The sequence below is a fragment of the Macrobrachium nipponense genome, chromosome 4 (assembly GCF_015104395.2).
Source record: "Macrobrachium nipponense isolate FS-2020 chromosome 4, ASM1510439v2, whole genome shotgun sequence".
NCBI classification, from domain to species: domain Eukaryota; kingdom Metazoa; phylum Arthropoda; class Malacostraca; order Decapoda; family Palaemonidae; genus Macrobrachium; species Macrobrachium nipponense.
This window is the reverse complement of record NC_061100.1, coordinates 93,022,299-93,041,499: the sequence shown is the minus strand read 5'-3', so window position 1 is coordinate 93,041,499 and position 19,201 is coordinate 93,022,299. Positions and strand designations below refer to the sequence as shown.

Below are 19,201 nucleotides of genomic sequence, written 5' to 3'. Positions count from 1 at the left end.
CCATGTTGCCCATTTGTTGCATCATGTCGGAGGCAAATGCCTCCCGGTCAAAGGAGGAGGGCTCTGCCTTCTCCTTGGGTACCTTTGGTCTCGCACCTTTGGAGGTGGATGCCACAGGGTCAGTGAAGGAAGAGTGAGCTCTTTCCTTAGACTTAGTCTTTGACCCTTTGGAGAGAGATTCATGTTTGACCTTGTCCGCTTCGGGATGGTGAGCCGGGGCTTTACGGACTTGGCTGGTACCTGGCTTTCTTGGCAGGGGCTTTGGCAGCAATTTAGAGTCACGCTTGCCCTTGACTTTAGGGATCGCCGAGGTAGATTTCGATCGAGCTGATAGAAATCCCCCGGAGAACCCCTGGAAGAAGGTAGAAGAAGAAGGAGAAGAGGGCCTAGATGTGCTCAAGGGGAGGCCTTGAGCACCTACAAAACTTGCCTCACTAGTATCCTTACCGTTGCCCATGCCGTCAACCGTCACAGGCTCGACGTCGAGATCCAGTTCCGCGACCTCTTCTGTGACCTCCTGCGTAGTTGTTTCCTATGGGGGCTGGGAAACGGCTTCCTGAATCGAAGCAATCAGGGGAGCTGCCACTTTGGGGTCCACGTAGCCAGTGCTCTTCCCCCCCGGGAAGATCAGAGTAGCCATCTCTTGGGAGAGGATGTAAGGTTTTGCCTTGGCTACGTTCCGTCCGAAGCCGCCCACCCATACCTTGAGGGTGGAAAGAGCAGCGTCCCGGACCGACTGACCTCCCTGTAAGAGAAAGGTTAGTGTTAAACTTAAACTTAACTCATATTACATTGTAACTTAACTTAAGAGGCATATCAATGACATATATTACATTGGTCCACCTTGTATTATCATGTACACACCGGAGAATCACCTACCTCAAAGGAGGCTCGTTCCACGAGATCGTAGCAGGTGACAGTTCTCGTGGTGCCACACTACTGATCCGTCTAGGTGGACTGCGCAGGTGGCGTGGGTCCGGCTGACATCGTGCCCACAGGGATCCTGGAGGACGGCGTTGCAACCGGTCTCCATACAATGGGTGGCCTGTAAATGGAATGATACATGAGTACCATTGTAAACCTTTCGGACTATGTCCGTGGTTGATATGCCATAACACCGGAGTGTTACGGTGTTGTAGAATTATCCCCGTCTCAGCCTTCTCTTTGCCATGTACCATGCCGAAGAGTCCGGTAGAGCTAGTAGTAAGTAGTTAAAACTGTTTCCGGTGACACCGGAGAACAGAAAACTACTGAATTCGGGGTAGCTACTATTGCCATACACCGGAGAAGGAGTAGTCCGAGCAGGTACCGGGTGTCGAGATGGAAGAGATCGGGTAAGGTGGCGGAGCTTGGTAACTCTGCCGTAAAACTTAATCTAAAAGGAGGGAGTAGCTCCCGGAGGAGCATGGTGGCTCCGTAAACTTAAACTACGGCAGAAATTATACAAGTAGAAAACATGCAATAACGTAACCCTGTATGAGGTCGGAGCCTCCAGGCAGTCACCATCCTCAAGGGATCCGGCTATGCCAGAATCGTGTGTCCGCCAGAGCGGGTAGGAGGGGGTGACTAAAGGCAGGGGTATGGACCCAGAGAGCCGAGGAGAGCCGAGCTCCCCCGAGCCTGGTGGCCGGCCGAGGCTAAGGTGAACAGAGCTTCTCCCCCCTACTCTGGGGTGAGAGCGGCAGGATAGAGCCACCCGCACACCGAGAGTCCCCGTGGGGACCTCCCTACTTCCCCCGAAGGGGTACTCGGATCGGCTGCCAGATGTGGAGGGAGGGAGAGGAGTGCGGTAGAGAGGTGGCTACTACGTGATCGTCTGGACTTCTCACGGCCGAGTGTGGACACACTCGTAGTGAAGAAGGCCAGGCGAAAGGAAGGCCTATAGGCCAACTGGAGCCGACTCACAGATATGGAATAAAATAAATAGTTTAATTTACACGGGGGGAAAGGAAATAAAATGAGGTAGAGAGAAAGCAAGACGTCCTGGAGGAACTAGGCTGAACCAACCGGGAAGGGTGGTCAAGACCGGGTAACTCCGAGTAGCTGGCCTAGTGTCATGACGAATAAATGTGGGACAGACAGCCAGGGTAGGCTAGGACTGAGAATAGGACTAGGGTCCATACAAAAGAGCCTAACAAGGTAACCCAACCAACAAGGAACATGCATGCATGAAAACTGGGTTGGTAGGGCGCCGATAGGCTACGAATTGAGAACACGTGCTCGATAAAATCCCCCGTGTGGAAAGTAAAATGTCAATAAATGCATCATAGATAATAAAATAAAGATACTGCTAAGAAATAATCGAGCTCACACGGTATGGGAGACCGCGTGAGACACGAAACAAGGAAACACAAAGGAGCGAGGCGCTGTGGTGGCGCGGGGCCGGTGCTGCATGGGTCGCCGACTCATAAAAACCTAAAAAATTCGGTTAAACGTGCCAAGGGCAGCCCCTACATAGTGTCAACTATTAATAGCAGTACTTAACTTGGATGCAGTAACAGCTTGACGTTCCATGTTGAAACATAAGGGTTCCAAAGCGAGAACACAACACAACAAAGAAAAACGCGTGCAGCATGGTCGTGCTATCAAAGGAATGATGTCAGAGGCACTAGCCGTAACGGTAGCGAGTAGTGAGCCTTAGGTCGGCTCCTTTCTAGTTGAGGTTTTTTAATGTAGGAAGAGGCTAAATGGAAAAGGACTTGTGGTAGTGGTTTCACTTGCCCCAGAAACCATACCAACACCTTATAATAAAGGTGAGCGAGCCAGAATAATCTGGCATTTCCAATTTAGCTTTTCTCTGGTATTATAGCAATATTTTACCTTAGAAATAGTGCTAAAGGAACCTATTTCACGGAGCGACACAGGCCGAGCCCAGAAACTATACATAATTTGGAAACTCCTGTTTTTTTTTAATCATAAGATTAAACCCCTTATGGATAGAGTCTACAGGCTATAAACCCAAGAATGCTCTAAAGAGAAATCAGCTTGGTAAATCATCAAGTATACTTCATGAGGGAATAAAATATAAAACTGATACACCTGAATTCAAGAAACGTCAGCAAAGAGCAGAAATCAACTAGCTCCTTACATAAACATTTGGAGATCAGAAGACTCCACTACTGCACTATAAACTATTCCACATTTTAGTTATAGCTAAAATAAAACCCCTACCAAACTGTGTAGTAATAATTCTGATACTAGAAAACAAAGCACTGTTGGCTACTGCAGACTACTTGGTGTTGCCAGCAGAAATATTTAGGGCAGGGAAAGAAGTCTGAGGAAGTTTGTCACCATAGTACAATTTATGCATCCAGCATAATAAATTCACTTTACTTTTATGCCACAAGTCAACACTATGAGTTGGACAAATACTCTCAACTGATAACAACTCAACCCAAAAGTTTGAGATGAAAATCAGCAACCAAAGACCACACTTGAGAACAGTAATCTAAACCAGGCAAAACAAAATAAAGTTAAAACACCTATTATAAATAGCTTCATCATGAAATATATTTAAACATTTCTGCAAGATACCAAATCTAAAAAAAAAAAAGAGGAAGCAATATTATATACAGGTATTCTACTTACGATGGGGTTAGGTTCCAAAAAACAAATCGTATCTCGAATATAGTCTAGCCTACACTTGGGTAATCAGTACCATCTTTACATATAACTTAGTGTACCCTACACTACACAGTATTATTATACGTATACGGCATAGTAATTATTAATTTCGGCTAATTCTCTAGGTTCAATGCATATTGGTTCACAATAATTCAGTACTAAGAGAAATTGAATAACATTAACAAGATGGGCTAGTGTATACGATGATAGATACCATGGTAAATAGGACTGAGATTCGGACCGATATCGGCATAATTGAGAGATACCTATCAGACTGCTGACGCCTACATATAATTATGGAATAAAAACATAACGAATGCATTTTTTCTGTGAATCTTTTAAAAATTATACATTTCTCTATCCTATTATATTGTATGTATTCTCAAATTAAATATTGTATCATAAAATACTAACAAAGCGGTCAGTGTTTTGGTTTGGAAATCAGCTGATGGCAAATACAAAGTTTATTTTGTCATATTTAACTCAAATTGCTTTACTTCTAGTTAGCATAAAAGAATAACTAGATACTTTACTTATACGAGACAAGGTCATCTTTTCGTTAAATATGAATTTAATATGTCTCGTTGGGAACTAAATTATTTTTTTCATTAACAAATTGCTTTGTGGGCATGTTTATTATGTAAGGAAAATTACATGATTCCATTTGCTACTTCCACTTGATTTCTTCATAGTCTGAGCTTTACTGTTATGTTATTTATCTGTTATCAGCGTGAAAACAGCAGTAAACTGCATTCTTTCAAGACCTGAAGTTTTTATTAAAATGATTCTCTCTCAACTTTATCTACGGTTGTGTTTGATTGGATAAGTTTACAGGACTTTTACCTTTGTTACTGATGGTCAATAACAGTCATTAGCAGCTCGAAAAGTGTTCTCAGCTTCAGCTACAACTTTGTTTAAATTCAACAGTATGTTTCTTTGCTAATCTTTGATCTATAGCGAACAAAGTTATTATATAAGTGCAGTAATTGTTTACTATTGTATGAGGGTTGAAATACAAGCCAAATGGATGTTGTTATCCAATTCGGTTGTACTTAGTAAAAGGTCATTTCTTGTTAGGTTGTTCAAGGCTGTACACATTTACCAAACAAGTAAAACGTTAAAACCAAACTTTCATAATTCTCTTTTATTGTTTTTTTTAACTTATTTAACTAGAAGATGGGATAAAGTTAAACTATTGTAATTTGATCTGTCTATCTTGCTGCCTGGTTGTACGCTGCTGGGCTGCACCCGTTATGAGCGAAATTTAAGAATATTTTCAAAATATTGTCGTATCAGTATTAATTGCTATCCCCATCGAAAAATCGGATTAGCATAAGAAGAATTATCGTAACTCGAACACTACCTGTATATAAACTTCTCTAAAGTCAACTTATCAAATATTACACCTGACATCCTAAGTCAATGACATTCAAAACAATAATATTTACCCTAAATGTAAATCAGGATGAAAAGGCAAAAGTGTTCTGGACCGACTAACTAATAATTTGAGTTTTAGAAGGGTTAAGCTTCATGCCCAAAGCCTACTCCACTCAAGAATACATGTACATGCCAGACCTCTATTAAATGATTCTGCAACTTAAGACATAAGGTATGGAAAAGGAACAACTAGAAGAGAAACATCATCAGCATATGCAATTTATTTGTCCTCCAAGCCTTGTGACATATTACTAGAGACAATAATAGATATTATTAAAGCTACTTTACCGGCCATCAACACTAACCATTTAATTTGTGCCTATTAGAAATTCATTAAAGTATTAATAATGTATCCATCAATGCAGTGGTTCCCCCTTATTCGTGGGGGATGTGTACTAGAGCCCCCCATGAGAGAACGCCATGTGGTCGACGAGTAGGGAGAAGGCGGCGCGGGAACAATGATGCTCCCGCTACCTCACTTCTATGACTCAAAAACGATAAAAACGAAGGAGATCATCATAAATGAGATCTAAAACCTTGAAAGCAGTACTTAACTTGGATGCAGAAGCTTGAGCCATCTTGAACAAGGAAATTCCTAGCCAAAAAGCACAGCACAGATCAAAAAAGCGTGTTACGCTGACAATGCTATCGAAAGGAATGACGTCAGAGGCGCTCACTGTAGTATAGTAGCAGGTAGCGGGGCCTTAGTTCAGCTCCTCTGTAGATGGGGGGTTTTGGCGGAGGAAGAAGCTAAATGGCAAGGGACCTCTGGTAGTGGTATCCACTCGCTCTTTTACTATACCGACACCTTTATTAAAAGGTGATCGAGCCAGAATATTCTGGCACTATCGTTTCTCTTTTTTCCCTGGTAGATAGGGCAATATTTCTACCTTAGAAATGAGCATCAAGGATTCATTTCATTGGGCGACACAGGTCATTGCCCAGAAATAGATTTTTCCTCCGTCAAAATCCCTTTATTATAAAATGTGCATTTTATGATGAAATTGACAAAAAAACCCAAGAATTTCAGGATATTTCTCATAAAAAATATACAGCAAATAGATAAATTTTCTCCAAATAATGGGTAGATATGGTCCAGAGGGAAATCCGTGAATGCGTGAGTCTGCGAATCTGAAGAATGTGAATATCGGGGGATCCACTGTACCCAGTAATATTAGCTTGTAGGTAATTGATATATAATTCACAAAGCCAATGTCTGCACTAAAAGGTAAACCTACCATGCGTGCTTCTGGACCCTAGTCAAGTACTCAGTAAGACAGTAGATACTGAGAAGTGTGTCACAGGTACAAAGGCCTTTACGAAACCAAAATTGTAATGCTAGCAGCAAGCTGATATCTTACACCAGGAAAGCTAACTAACTTTTGGAAAATATGTCGTAGTAATCTTAGGAACAATGAAATCAGCAGCCTTTTTAAAAAAGATGGAAAAGATCCCATTAGGGTCTATACCACCATAACTGTCAAGCCACAGAAGCAAAGTTTTGAATTCTCTAGATCTAAAGGCTAATGAACACAACTTAGGGTCTGGAAAGCATGAATGTGGCAAACCAATGACTCACCTCACCGTTTGCTTACAAAGACTCGAGCCAAAATGTTTGGCTTCTGTTTAGAGCAATATACTACAGAAATTCCATTAACTCCTACAAGAACAGACAAGCTGGAATCAACTCCAAATAGTGATGACTTAAGGGAAGACCACCGGAGAGCAAAAGCTCTCTCATTTACAACCTTAACTTGACTTCAAAGCTCAACGAAATTATGCCGCAAAGTCTGATCAATTGCTCCTCCATAAATGATTAGCTACTTGTTTTTCTTGGTATGCAAGCTAACATGTGGCATTAAACCATGGCTTATGGGGGCTGGCCGGTACCCCTATATGTGGTGGGGTTATAGGGCGAAAAACACAAAGTCATGATAAAATTCATGGAGCTTCGTATGGCAATGGAGAATGCGTATACTACTAAATATTTCGTCAAAATTCCTCTTACTTTCATAGTTACAGGGTAATTAGTAAAAGTAACCCAATAAGCCAAAAACACTGATCCATACAAGAAAATGTAATATTTCTTCTGTTATTGTAAATTTTGATAATTATTGTCAAACAAATTGTGAGCAATGGCATCTGTAGAGATTCCATGAGTTACAAACAAGTTTTCAGCAAGTTATCACCCTTCAGTGCGAGGAGAAACATGATAAAGGCTACATGTTAAGAGTTTCACCTCTGACATTTGCTTGCTTTTAAGTTTGTTTCTCTTTATTTCGGCAAAAATTTCCTCATGCCAAAGAGGAAAAGACAAGGAAAACCTCTCGCTAACATACAGAAGAAGATAATACATTCTAATATCCACAAGTTAGTGAAGGAGAGAGAGAGTGTTGTGTAGGAACGAGTGCCCGTTCTCACCTGATGCAGTAACCCAGGCAGCGATCTATGAGCAAAGGGATCTTCATTTATGATGAAATTATGATAAATATCATAGTTTTGGTTTATTAATATCCAAAAATGAATATAAAATTCATAATAATCATGATTTATTAACACCGTCTTTGTAAAACTTCAATGAAAAACTTTGAACGCCAGTATCTCAAAATTACACTAATTGACCTTCAAATTTTATCTTCTCCCTTAGTTTTAAAACTATAGCATTGAAATTTGGTTATAACTTAGAAAGACATTATAGAACAATCAAATGAAGCCATTTTTTCACATTTTTGTTTAGTTTATTTTCTTACATTTTTTTCCTGATTTATAGGTTTTTTTTTTACCATAATAAAACAATTCATATCTAGCAAAGAAATTACTTTTAGAAAAAAACTCTTCATTTGAATGGAGGTCTACATCAGGTCTATATACAGTAGTAATCCTACGTCTCAATATTAAGTATCAAGGGAAGAGATAGAATTTGAAAATAAATTGCCCCAGCGTCACAAAACTGAAGGTCAGAGGTGAAAATCATATCCAGTTTGGAGATGTCCCAAGTCACCTTATTAAGTGATATGTTTGTTTGTATGGTGTTTTTACATTGCATGGAACCTGTGGTTATTCAGCAATGTGACCAACGGCTTTACATGACTTCCGAACCTCAAGAGCGAACTTCTATCACCAGAAATACACATCTCTCACTCCTCAAGGGAATGACTGAGAATTGAACTCGCGGCTACCGAGGTGGCTTACGCCAACACCATACCGACCACGCCAGTCACTGAGGCGCTTATTAAGTGGTACGAATGTCAAAGCCAGCCACTGAGGCGCTTATTAACCCTTAAACGCCGAAGCGGTAAAAATAAAAAACTCCCCCAAATTCCGGAGCCGGTTTTGAGTGAGCGCGGAAGAGGAAAAAATAATTTTTTCAAAAAATCACAGCGCGCTTAGTTTTGAAGATTAAGAGTTCATTTTTAGCTCATTTTTTTGTCATTGCCTGAAGTTTAGTATGCAATTATTAGAAATGAAAAATAATATCATCATCATATGTAAATAATGCGATATATGGTAGCGAAAAAAAAAATTCATACATAATTGTATTAAAATCACGCTGTGCAAAAAAACGGTAAAAGCTAACGAGTTTCTTTTTTTTTCGTTGTATTGTACACTAAATTGCAATCATTTTGATATATAATACATTGTAAAACAATAAAAGCAACACCAGAAAAATATTATCACAAAATGATGTACGAATTCATAACGGGCGGACATAAAAAAATGTTTTTTTCAAAAATTCACCGTAACTTTAAATATTGTTCTAGAGACTTCCAATTTGTTTCAAAATGAATACAAATGATTGAATATTAAGATACTGTAAGATTTTTAGCTTACAATTGCGTTTTTCGACCATTTCGGTAGAGTCAAAGTTGACCGAACGTGGTTTTTTTTCTATTTATCGTGATTTATATGCAAATATTTCGAAAATGAGAAAAGCTACACCTTCAAAATATTTTTTCCTTTTATTTTACATGAAATTGTGCACATTTTCATATATAAAACTCTATGAAATGCCTAATATGAAACGGAGCAAATTTTCCGAGAATTCGATGTACGCAATTCGGAGATTTATGGCGGAGAATCCGCGCGCAGAGGGAAGGAAAGTTTTTTTCATAAATTCACCATAAATCGAAATATTGTGCTAGAGACTTCCAATTTGTTGCAAAATGAAGGTAAATGATTGAATATTACTAAAATATAAGAGTTTTAGCTTACAATTGCGTTTTTCGACCATTTCGGTAGAGTCAAAGTTGACTGAACGTGGTTTTTTTTCTATTTATCGTGATTTATATGCAAATATTTCGATAATGAGAATAGCTACAACCTTCAATTATTTTTCGTTGTATTCTACATGAAATTGTGCACATTTTCATATATAAAACTTTATGTAACGGCTAGTTTAAAATGGTGCAAACATTACCACAATCGCATGTATGATTTTTTCGGAAGAGTTACCGCACGGACGTAAGGAAAATGTTATTTTTTTCATAAATTCTCCATAAATCGTAATATTGTGCTAGAGACTTCCAATTTGTTACAAAATGAAGGTAAATGATTTAATATTACTAAAATATAAGAGTTTTAGCTTACAATTGCGTTTTTCGACCATTTCGGTAGAGTCAAAATTAACCGAAGGTTGAAAATTTGTCACTTATCATTTTTTATATGAAAATATTTCAAAACTGATGAAAGCTACAACCATGGGTTGTTTTTAGTTGTATTGTGCATGAAATTGCGCACATTTCCATATATAAAACTTTATGTAACGGCTAATTTTAAAATGGTGCAAACATTACCACAATCGCATGTATGATTTTTTTCGGAAGAGTTACCGCGCGGACGTAAGGAAAAAGTTTTTTCATAAATTCACCATAAATCGAAATATTGTGCTAGAGACTTCCAATTTGTTGCAAAATTAAGGTAAATAGTTGAATATTACTACAATATAAGCGTTTTAGCTTACAATTGCGTTTTTTGACCATTTCGGTAGAGTCAAAGTTGACCGAAGGTTGAAATTTTGGCACTTATCGTTATTTATATAGAAATATTTCAAAAATGATAAAAGTTACAATCATGAGTATTTTTTAGTTGTATTCTAAATGAAATTGCGCACATTTTCATATATAATACTTCATGTAACGGATAATTTAAAACGGTGCAAAAATTATGTCAAAGTGACGAAATAATTTTTGAGAAGTGTCACTGATACTTTTTAGTACAATAAGAAAGAAATTTCCGCGAATTTTTAAAAAAACTTTTTTGAGCCGACGTATGGTACGGCCATTCGGAAATCGGGGGAGATTTTGACTCGACGTTTAATACGTCCATTCGGCGTTTAAGGGTTAAGTGGTATGAATGTCAAAGTCCTGTCTTTAAAAAATGGCCTTAGCCAGCCAGCTCCCTTATCTTTTCAAGAGAAAGCATGATGAATTTAGAAGAAATTCTTTTCATTATTGGTTTGTTTGAATGGTGTTTTTACGTTGCATGGAACCAGTGGTTATTCAGCAATGGGACCAACGGTTTTACGTGACTTCCGAACCATGTCGAGAGTGAACTTCTATCACCAAATATACACATCTCTCATGCCTCAATAGAATGGCAGAGAATCGAACTCGCAGCCACTGAGGTGGTAGGCCAAGATCATACCGATCACGCCACTCAGGCGCTCTTTTCATTATTGGGCTAGCATAATCATTTAAAGACTTAATAATATTCAGACTTTAACATATTCCATTCTAAGGTCAATAAGATCATAGTGAATACCATCCCAACCGGCCTAGAATTTCAAGTAGTATACCTTTCTTGAAAAGCTAGTATTGGGAATTAAAAGGCTTTTTTTTTTTATTAAAGTTTTGTCATTAGGAGGAGTGCATTAAACGTAGTAAATAGTTGCATCAGAATACCAAAAGGGTTCCAGTGCCTACATTAGGAATACCATTCTTTCCTTGGTATTTCCTTTTAAGAAAAAATTAAATTAGCCTTGAAAGATAAGAATTTACAGCTTTTATATCCCAACAAGACATGAAAAATATTATGAAACTAACTCTGCAAACTGTTCCTCTATTCTATTTTAAAAAGCAAAACTCACTCTACGACAAAGCCTCTAAACTTACCATATTACTCTATTCTACAAAACAATGTTACACCATTAATGACAAGAAGGGTCACACACTAAATCTCATATAATCTACTATGGTAATGAAATTATTCAATTGAAAATACAACCTTAACTATAAACTAAAACTAAAAACTTTATGGCTAAGGAAAATAAAAACTGTCACATGAATCTTCAAACATTAGACATGGTCAATTTCAAGTAGCAATGAATAAAGAAATAAAGAGAGTGAAGGCAGATTCTTCTGGCAACAGAATTTAAAGACAAAAACTCAATATATTAAGAAAAACATTTTAAATGATCAAACTTACCTTCATAAAGGCAAACCCTCTTAGAAGTGATGTTCCCAGAATGGCAAATATAAGACAAGCATACACAGTTTGATAAAAATGTTGCTTTGGATTGTCTGCAATATTTTCACTAATGTAAGTTTCATTTCCTACAGTGACAGATGTGTTCTGAAAGTTAAATTTCAATTTTACTTCATTTTAAAAAAATCACGTATTGCTGAAAACAGCAACATGGTAAGAAGTTAACATATCTTTATAATAGACACAATTTTGATCAGGAAAATTTATAATGTATATCAATATATATATGATATTCAGTCTCCAAACCATATTTTAATGTTGATGCTAAAACAACTTAAAATAAATTTTAAAACAAAAAAAGAAAAAAGAAAAATACTTTCATAAAAAATGAGAGATGTCCTCTTTACAACCCTATTTAGAACAATGTAACTACTATTTTACAGAGGCTATTTTGGGTCAGCGAACCACATTTACTGAAGGAAGATAATTCTCAATGATTAACCTAAGGACAAAAGAAAAACAAGATACAGCCCACTCAGAGGATAAAGCAGCCACCCTTTAGCTACTCCCTCCAGTCTCTTAGTTTGACTCAGTCTTTTTATCGAATGGGAAAGGGATTTAGTACATGGAGTACAGGGTTGGAGGTGCCTTAGAGCCTAATAGTTGATTTGAAGAGGCACCTTTTAAATAAATAAACTAATAAATAAATAAATTGTGTGTCGACCTCTTAATTTTTTTAAAGCTTTCTGGGGGTAGTTCTATCCACAACATAATCTAGTATTCAAAATATCTTAAATGCAAGGAAGTCCCCACACTGGATGGTACTGAACCTTTTAGTTGCTGCTTCCATCTTTTAGATATACCGTATATTTCGGCGTATAAGTCGACCCTTTAGCCCCAAAAAATCATGCCAAAATTAGGGGGTCGACTTATCTAACAGTAACAAAAAGTGAATCTTTATTATTTTGGCATATCGGTACAGGAATCCAGGCTTTATAGTTGGCTAATAACAATGACAGCCTTGTTGAGGTAACTATGTATGTAAATACCAGTATTAAAAACACGTCACACTGTAATACGACAATAATAATCATTAGAACATCCATTATCTTAAATAAAATGAAACAAATCAAAGTAACTTGAAGAAACCCCAATCGCACAGCAAGTGTAAACATTGCGTAGCTATTTGTAGTACAGTAATTGAGAAGGATGCGTTCACTCTGACAGTTTTTTTATTTACCGGGGTATTGTTCAAAAACATTTATGGTATGAAATCTTTATTTATCACTTTAAATAAAATTTTAAAAAATGTATTTAATAGTAAATATGTATTTAAAATCCTTCAAAATTACTTGACTCATCGTCACTTGAATTAAACAATTCATCAGACAAATTATCATTCACGGTTTCATCATAATGATCCCAGTTTGAATCTGGTGAATCAACTGCAGGTTCGTTTTCCCTCAAATGAGCCTGTTTATGCCATAGAAGAACCAATGGTCAAGGAATATTCCAACATAATAATAAAATACCGGCACGTCGTTTTAACAACCCAATCAAAACATTAACTTGAGTGGCAGTTTGTACATACATATATACGTAGGCTGTTATGCAACGTTAGTTAGCGCTTTGTTTGTTTACATTACACTCGAGTAACGTATCTTTCGTTTCGTCATTTCTAATCATATTTGCCGGTATTTATCTTTCATATATTACACAGATTTGTTAATATACCGAGTATATTACCTTATGGTAAGTAGAGCAACATATGTACCGTAATAACATTCAGGTTATTTTATATGATACGTTTTACCCTGCTGCTTATTTTGAGCGTACGGTTGGCCTCACATTTTATAGGTCGACTAATATACCCGATATTAGTTAAAAACATAAAAATTTACTCAGAATTGGGGGGTCGACTTATCTTCCGGTCGACTTATCTTCCGGTCGACTTATACGCCGAAATATACGGTATGTAATCTGGTTGCTAAATAATGTAAATAGATTCCAGTATGTAAACTTTCCTATTTATACTTTTAATTATTGTAAATGTTTCGATTAAATTACCTCTTATTCAACTCCTTTTCAAGTAAGACAGCAAATATTAAGGAATTCTGAGCATCCTTGATATCAAAGGTGTCTGATCTTACCTGTACTACTTCTAATCTTTCTATGTGCTTCCTCTGGCATAACGACAAAAACTGAGCAGTAAACAGTACTCTAAAAACTGAGCAGTAAACAGTACTCTAAAAACTGAGCAGCAAACAGTACTTTAAGTTCAATTTTACAGAGAGAGAGAGAGAGAGAGAGGAGAGAGAGAGAGAGAGAGAGAAAATGAGTGGTGGGCAAGTTTCAATCAATCTTTTCTGGGCTCGACCTGTGTCGGCCGGTGAAATGCTCCTGTAGCACGCATTTCTAGGTATAAATAGATGCTAAATATACCAGAGAAAAAACTAAAAGGAATGCTGAAGTTAATACCTTCAGTTCGCTAACCCATAGGGTGTCAGTATAAACACAGGGGCGAGTGGAAGCCACTACCACAGGTCTTCTGCCAATTAGAAGATTCCCTTCAAAACCCCTCTCTAGGTAGGTGCCATTACAAGGACTACAGTAAGTCTACCTTCCGCTCGCTACTACTACAACTCCCACCTGAAGGCTTCCTTCCTGTATTAGCACGCTACAGTGACCGCACGTGTTTTTCTCGCTGCCCTCTTCCTGTTTTTTTTTGAAGAAGCCATGTCTGCTCCAGAGCCCCAAGCTTCTTCATCTAAGTTGAGTATTCCATATTACGTTTTTGTATCTCATGAGGGTGCGATGCATCCCTTTATAGCCCTTATTTGACCCCTTAGTTCTGGGGTGACGCTCCTTTTATATCCGCCATCTTGGGTGCATCATTCGCTGCGTGCGTTTTTTGCTCATTGTTAGTTTATGATGATTTTTACCTCACTGTTTGCTTTTCACTATTTAGTCTACTGTTTTTGTATACCCCATCATTATTCTAGCTCCGGTCATTTTCTGGAGCTTTGGTTTTATGAATTTTATCCTTACGTAGTAGGCCCTGACTCGCTCCAGACATACTCTGAGGTCTCTTGTTGTGTGTTTATATTTCGTTATTCTAGCCTTTGGTGGTCTCCTTTTTGTCCTCAGTCCCTCAGGAGCGTGTTGGTTCCCCTTCGTACGTACTTTTATTCTCTATGTTAAACGCGAGTAGTGTGTTTTGGCTCCTAGGCTAGCCTATAGTACACCAGTTTTGTGGAGAAGGCGATTCCTCTCTATCTCTCTCGTGATATTCATGCATGCATTCTTTTATTGTGTCTTGCGATGTTAGTCAATAATGCACTCCATTACATGCACATTTATGAGAAATTTTCATATTCTTTGTGAGGTTGGAAGTCCTTGCGTTTCCCTTCCCTGGCCTACCCGACCAGACTTAGGCAAGGTTTTGGATGGTAGGTCAGGCAGTCCTGCCCCTCCACCCTTTCGGCCCAGGAGGAACTGGTGTCCGGATTCCTCCAGTCCGGAACCACACCGCAGTCCGTGATGGTACCGGACGCATCCAAGTTGCCGCCATTTGAAAACAGCAACCTGTGGCGGTTGGCTCTGCGTGCCCCGTTCTCGGACGGCAAGCTGACGATCGAAGGTTGCAGAACCCGACTGGTAGAAAGCTTTGAGTTCTTCCTGGCAGGGCTTCTTTTTCCCTTTCCAGGCTACGCTAGACTAGCCGAAGATGCGCTAGTCAGGGTAGACAAAGTCCTGAAGGAGACAGTTATCTACCCAGACAGTTATCTACCCTAGGGACCAGGCCCAGTCTGCATGGGTCCGCACCCTCACAGACTGGGACTGTGACAACACAAAGTTGACACCCCATAAAGGATGCTTTACTATGTTTTTGGCCCCGCAAGGAGTTCTGACTCCTTGTACGTCGAAGGTAGCATAATTGACTCTGCAAGCTGCGGTAGAGGACAAACCTATGCCTCAGCTAAAAGAGACAGAGGCTACCTCCTTGCTCTTCCCCGGCGATATGGAGTTTTGGTCCGACGCTCCGGCAACGTTCACAGTGGGCAGACTCAATCCAGTGTGCGCCTCTGCCCAATTCAGTGAACGTTTGCCTAGAATTCCAGACCCCAGGGGCAAAGTGGAATTTGAGGCAAGATGCAGGCTAAGTAGGTCGATTAACTCAGTCACCACGGCGGAGTTGACTGCTACAACATTCGCAGATGAGCCTCTGTTTCGGGTCCACACAAAGTCACTATTACAGGCCTTCCAGTCAGACCTGTATGACTTTATAGTGGCTAGGCGAGCCCGCAGGAAGCATGTCTTTGCATTGAATGCTTCCATAAGACACGAACCAAACAGGCTCATAAAGGCTTCGATCTGGGGTGCTAACCTCTTCCCTGAGGATGTGGTTAACAACGTCCTCAGCGAGGCAGCTAGAGCTAACCAGAACCTTCGTGTCCGTTAGGGACTTCCCTTCAAAAGGAAGTTTGAGGCCCTCGGACCACAATCCAAAGCAAGGAAGAGGCCGACGAAATACCAGCCTTTCCAGTCCACTCATCCTCAGACAGTTGTTCAAGCGGTTCCTGTCTCCCAGATTGGCAAGCCTTCAACATCCAAGGCACAGCCACAGCAACAGTTTGTCCTGGTGCAGAGTCCACCGACTCAGCAACCTTCGACTTCAACCGCCTTAGTAACCTCCCCAGCCTTCAACGCCTCCTTTGAGTCACAAGGAGCATTTCGTGGCTACAACAAACATGCAAGGAGTAGCAGAGCCAGAGGTGCCTTCCGACAGAGAGCTGGCCCTAGAGGCAGAGGCTTCAGAGGAGGCAGAAGGGGGTAAGACCTCAACCAACCAGAGAGACTCCCCAGGTGGGAGGGAGACTATCTCTTTCGGGACCATTGGACCTTCAGTTCATGGGCCCACAGCACTGTATCGAAAGGTCTGGGGTGGAAATGGGAGAAAGGGCCTCCTCCACCAGTCAGTTTTCACCAGACTCCAACGACAGACCTACTAGACTATGCCAAAGATCTCCTTCAAAAGATGGCAATAAAGAAAGTCAATTGCCTGAAGTTTCAAGGACGTCTGTTCAGTGTACCAAAGAAAGACTCGGACAAACGAAGAGTGATTCTGGACATGTCCCGTCTCAACTCATACATTCAATGCGACAAGTTCCGCATGCTGACCGTCTCGCAGGTGCGGACCTTACTTCCCCGTGGGGTCGTCACCATCTCTATACATCTTACAGACACTTACTGTCATGTACCGATAGCAAGAAAATTCTCTCCGTACCTAGGCTTCAAACTAGAAAAACAAGCTTACTCATTCAGAGTCATGCCATTTGGGCTCAACATAGCGCCCAGAATATTCACCAAACTAGGAGAGACAGTAGTCCAAGAACTAAGAGCTCAAGGGGTAATGTTAGTTGCTTACCTAGACGACCGGCTCATTTGGGCAACCAACGACGAGGACTGTCGCAAAGCAACAGCCAAAGTAATAGAATTCCTAGAGTATCAGGGTTTCCAGATAAACAAGGAAAAGTCCCGTCTCATCCTGGCGTCCCGCTTTCAATGGTTGGGAATCCAATGGGACCTAACCTCACACAAGCTATCTCTCCCATCAAAGAAGTGCAGAGAGATAGCGAAGGCTTCGAGACAGTTCCTCAAGAACAAAAAGGCTTCTCGTCGTACCCAAGAGAGAATTCTGGATTCCCTTCAATTTGCCTCAATAACAGACGTCCTATTGAAAGCCAGGCTGAAGGATATCAATTGAGTCTGGCGGAAAAGAGCCAACAACAAATTCAGAGACAAGATCTCTCTGATTCCGCCGATATTGAAGAAAAGACTCCGTCCGTGGACGGAAGTCCAGAGTCTCTCCAAGTCAGTGCCACTGCAATTTCCCCCACCGTCTCTGATAGTCCACACGGACGCCTCTCTGAGCGGTTGGGGGGGCTACTCCCAGTACAAGAAGGTTCAAGGAACGTGGTCGAATACATTCCGCCAGTTCCACATCAACGTCCTAGAAGCAATGGCCATGTTTCTGACATTTAAACGTCTAGCTCCGGCCAAGAACAGTCATGTAAGATTAGTCTCAGACAGTGCAGTGATAGTTCATTGCATAAACAGAGGAGGCTCCAAGTCGAGCAAAGTAAATCATGTAATGATTGCAATTTTTTCGTTAGCAACGAAAAATCATTGGCACCTGTCAGCTACTCACCTGGCAGGAGTATGGAATGTCATTGCAGACTCACTATCCAGAACAACTCTGCTGGAGTCGGAGTGGTCATTCAGTTGGATTTGCAATCAAATCCCGGGCCTTCAAGTAGACCTGTTCGCCATGGAGTCCAATCACAAACTCCCGTGTTATGTGGCTCCCAATCTGGACCCTCTAGCTCACGCCACAGATGCGATGTCCATAGACTGGAACAGTTGGCAGTTTCCGCCAGTAAACCTCCTTATGAAAGTCCTGCACAAACTCAGATCTTTCACAGGACCATTGGTTGTACCCAACTGGCCGAAGAGCAATTGGTTTCCTCTTCTACTGGAGTTGAATCTCCATCCCAGACGGATTCCCTGTCCAGAACTGACTCAAATAGTACTCGGACTGTGTCAGCTTCCTCAAGAATTCTAAATGCCCTAACTTTATGGCCTTCATGAAGTTTGCAGCTCAGAAGGATGCTAGTGTCGATCCACTAAACATCCTGTTCGTAGAATCAGATAAGAGAGATTCAACACTCAGACAGTATGATTCTACAGGAAAGAAATTGGTCATCTTTCTAAAAGAATCAGATGACCAAAAGATGACTACGAATATGGCAATTTCATTCTTTAGAACTCTGTTTGAAAAAGGTCTAGCTGCTAGTACCATTACTATAACTAAATCTGCCTTAAGGAAGATTTTTCAGCTTGGCTTTAATATTGATTTGACAGATTCGTACTTCTCATCTATCCCTCGAGCATCTGCCCGTCTGAGACCAGCCGACCGCCCCCACGCGGTCTCCTGGTTTTAAACGATGTACGTACTCAAGTTGGCTTTAGACACTGATGATTCATGCTCATATATAACCCTTCTCAGGAAAACATTATTCTTAATGAGTCTGGCTTCAGGCGCCAGAATATCTGAACTGTTGGCTCTCTCTAGAGACCCAAATCAAATTTATTTCCTCCCGTCGGGTGAAGTTCTACTATCCCTAGATCGGAAATTCTTAGCCAAGAATGAAGACCCACAAAACAGGTGGGCTCCATGGAAGATTATACCTCTCACACAGGACTCATCATTGTGTCCTATTGTCACATTAAAATCTTATCTGGCCAGAACTTCTGAAAAGTCTTCAGTTCTCTTTTTATTAGAGAGAAAGGCGGAACCATTTCCTTAAAAGGAATCAGACAACAAATCCTTTATTTTATTATACCTTAATTAACTATTTTTACAATATGAACTTTGAGGATCTTAAAAAATATACGGGTTGGAAATCCCCGGCAGTATTTAGATGCCACTATCTGAAGAATTTAGAGGCCCTTAAATTTTCAGCAGTGGCTGCAGGGGAGCATCGTCTCCCCTGATACGACCTAGTCTTATAACTCTATTTCCTATTCCTTTATTCTGCTATAAAATATTTTCCCTTGATACTCACTCTTTCCTACCTGCCTCACTCGTAATCCCTACCTGTCTCCCTTAGATTCCGGGCTGGTTTGCTTATCAATCAACTTGCATGTACATAGT

The 19,201-nt window shown here is 40.1% G+C and overlaps 1 protein-coding gene across 10 annotated transcripts in view; it reads right to left on the bottom strand.

The window, feature by feature from the left end:
- LOC135211019 (ATP-binding cassette sub-family C member 5-like) overlaps window positions 1–19,201 on the bottom strand; it is an 818,851-nt gene that overhangs the window by 216,373 nt on the left and 583,277 nt on the right. For all 10 annotated transcript variants that reach the window (XM_064244042.1, XM_064244046.1, XM_064244047.1 and 7 more), the window contains one exon: window positions 11,485–11,631. In XM_064244042.1, coding sequence (XP_064100112.1) covers window positions 11,485–11,631 — 147 coding nt within the window. The remainder of the gene's footprint in view (window positions 1–11,484; window positions 11,632–19,201) is intronic.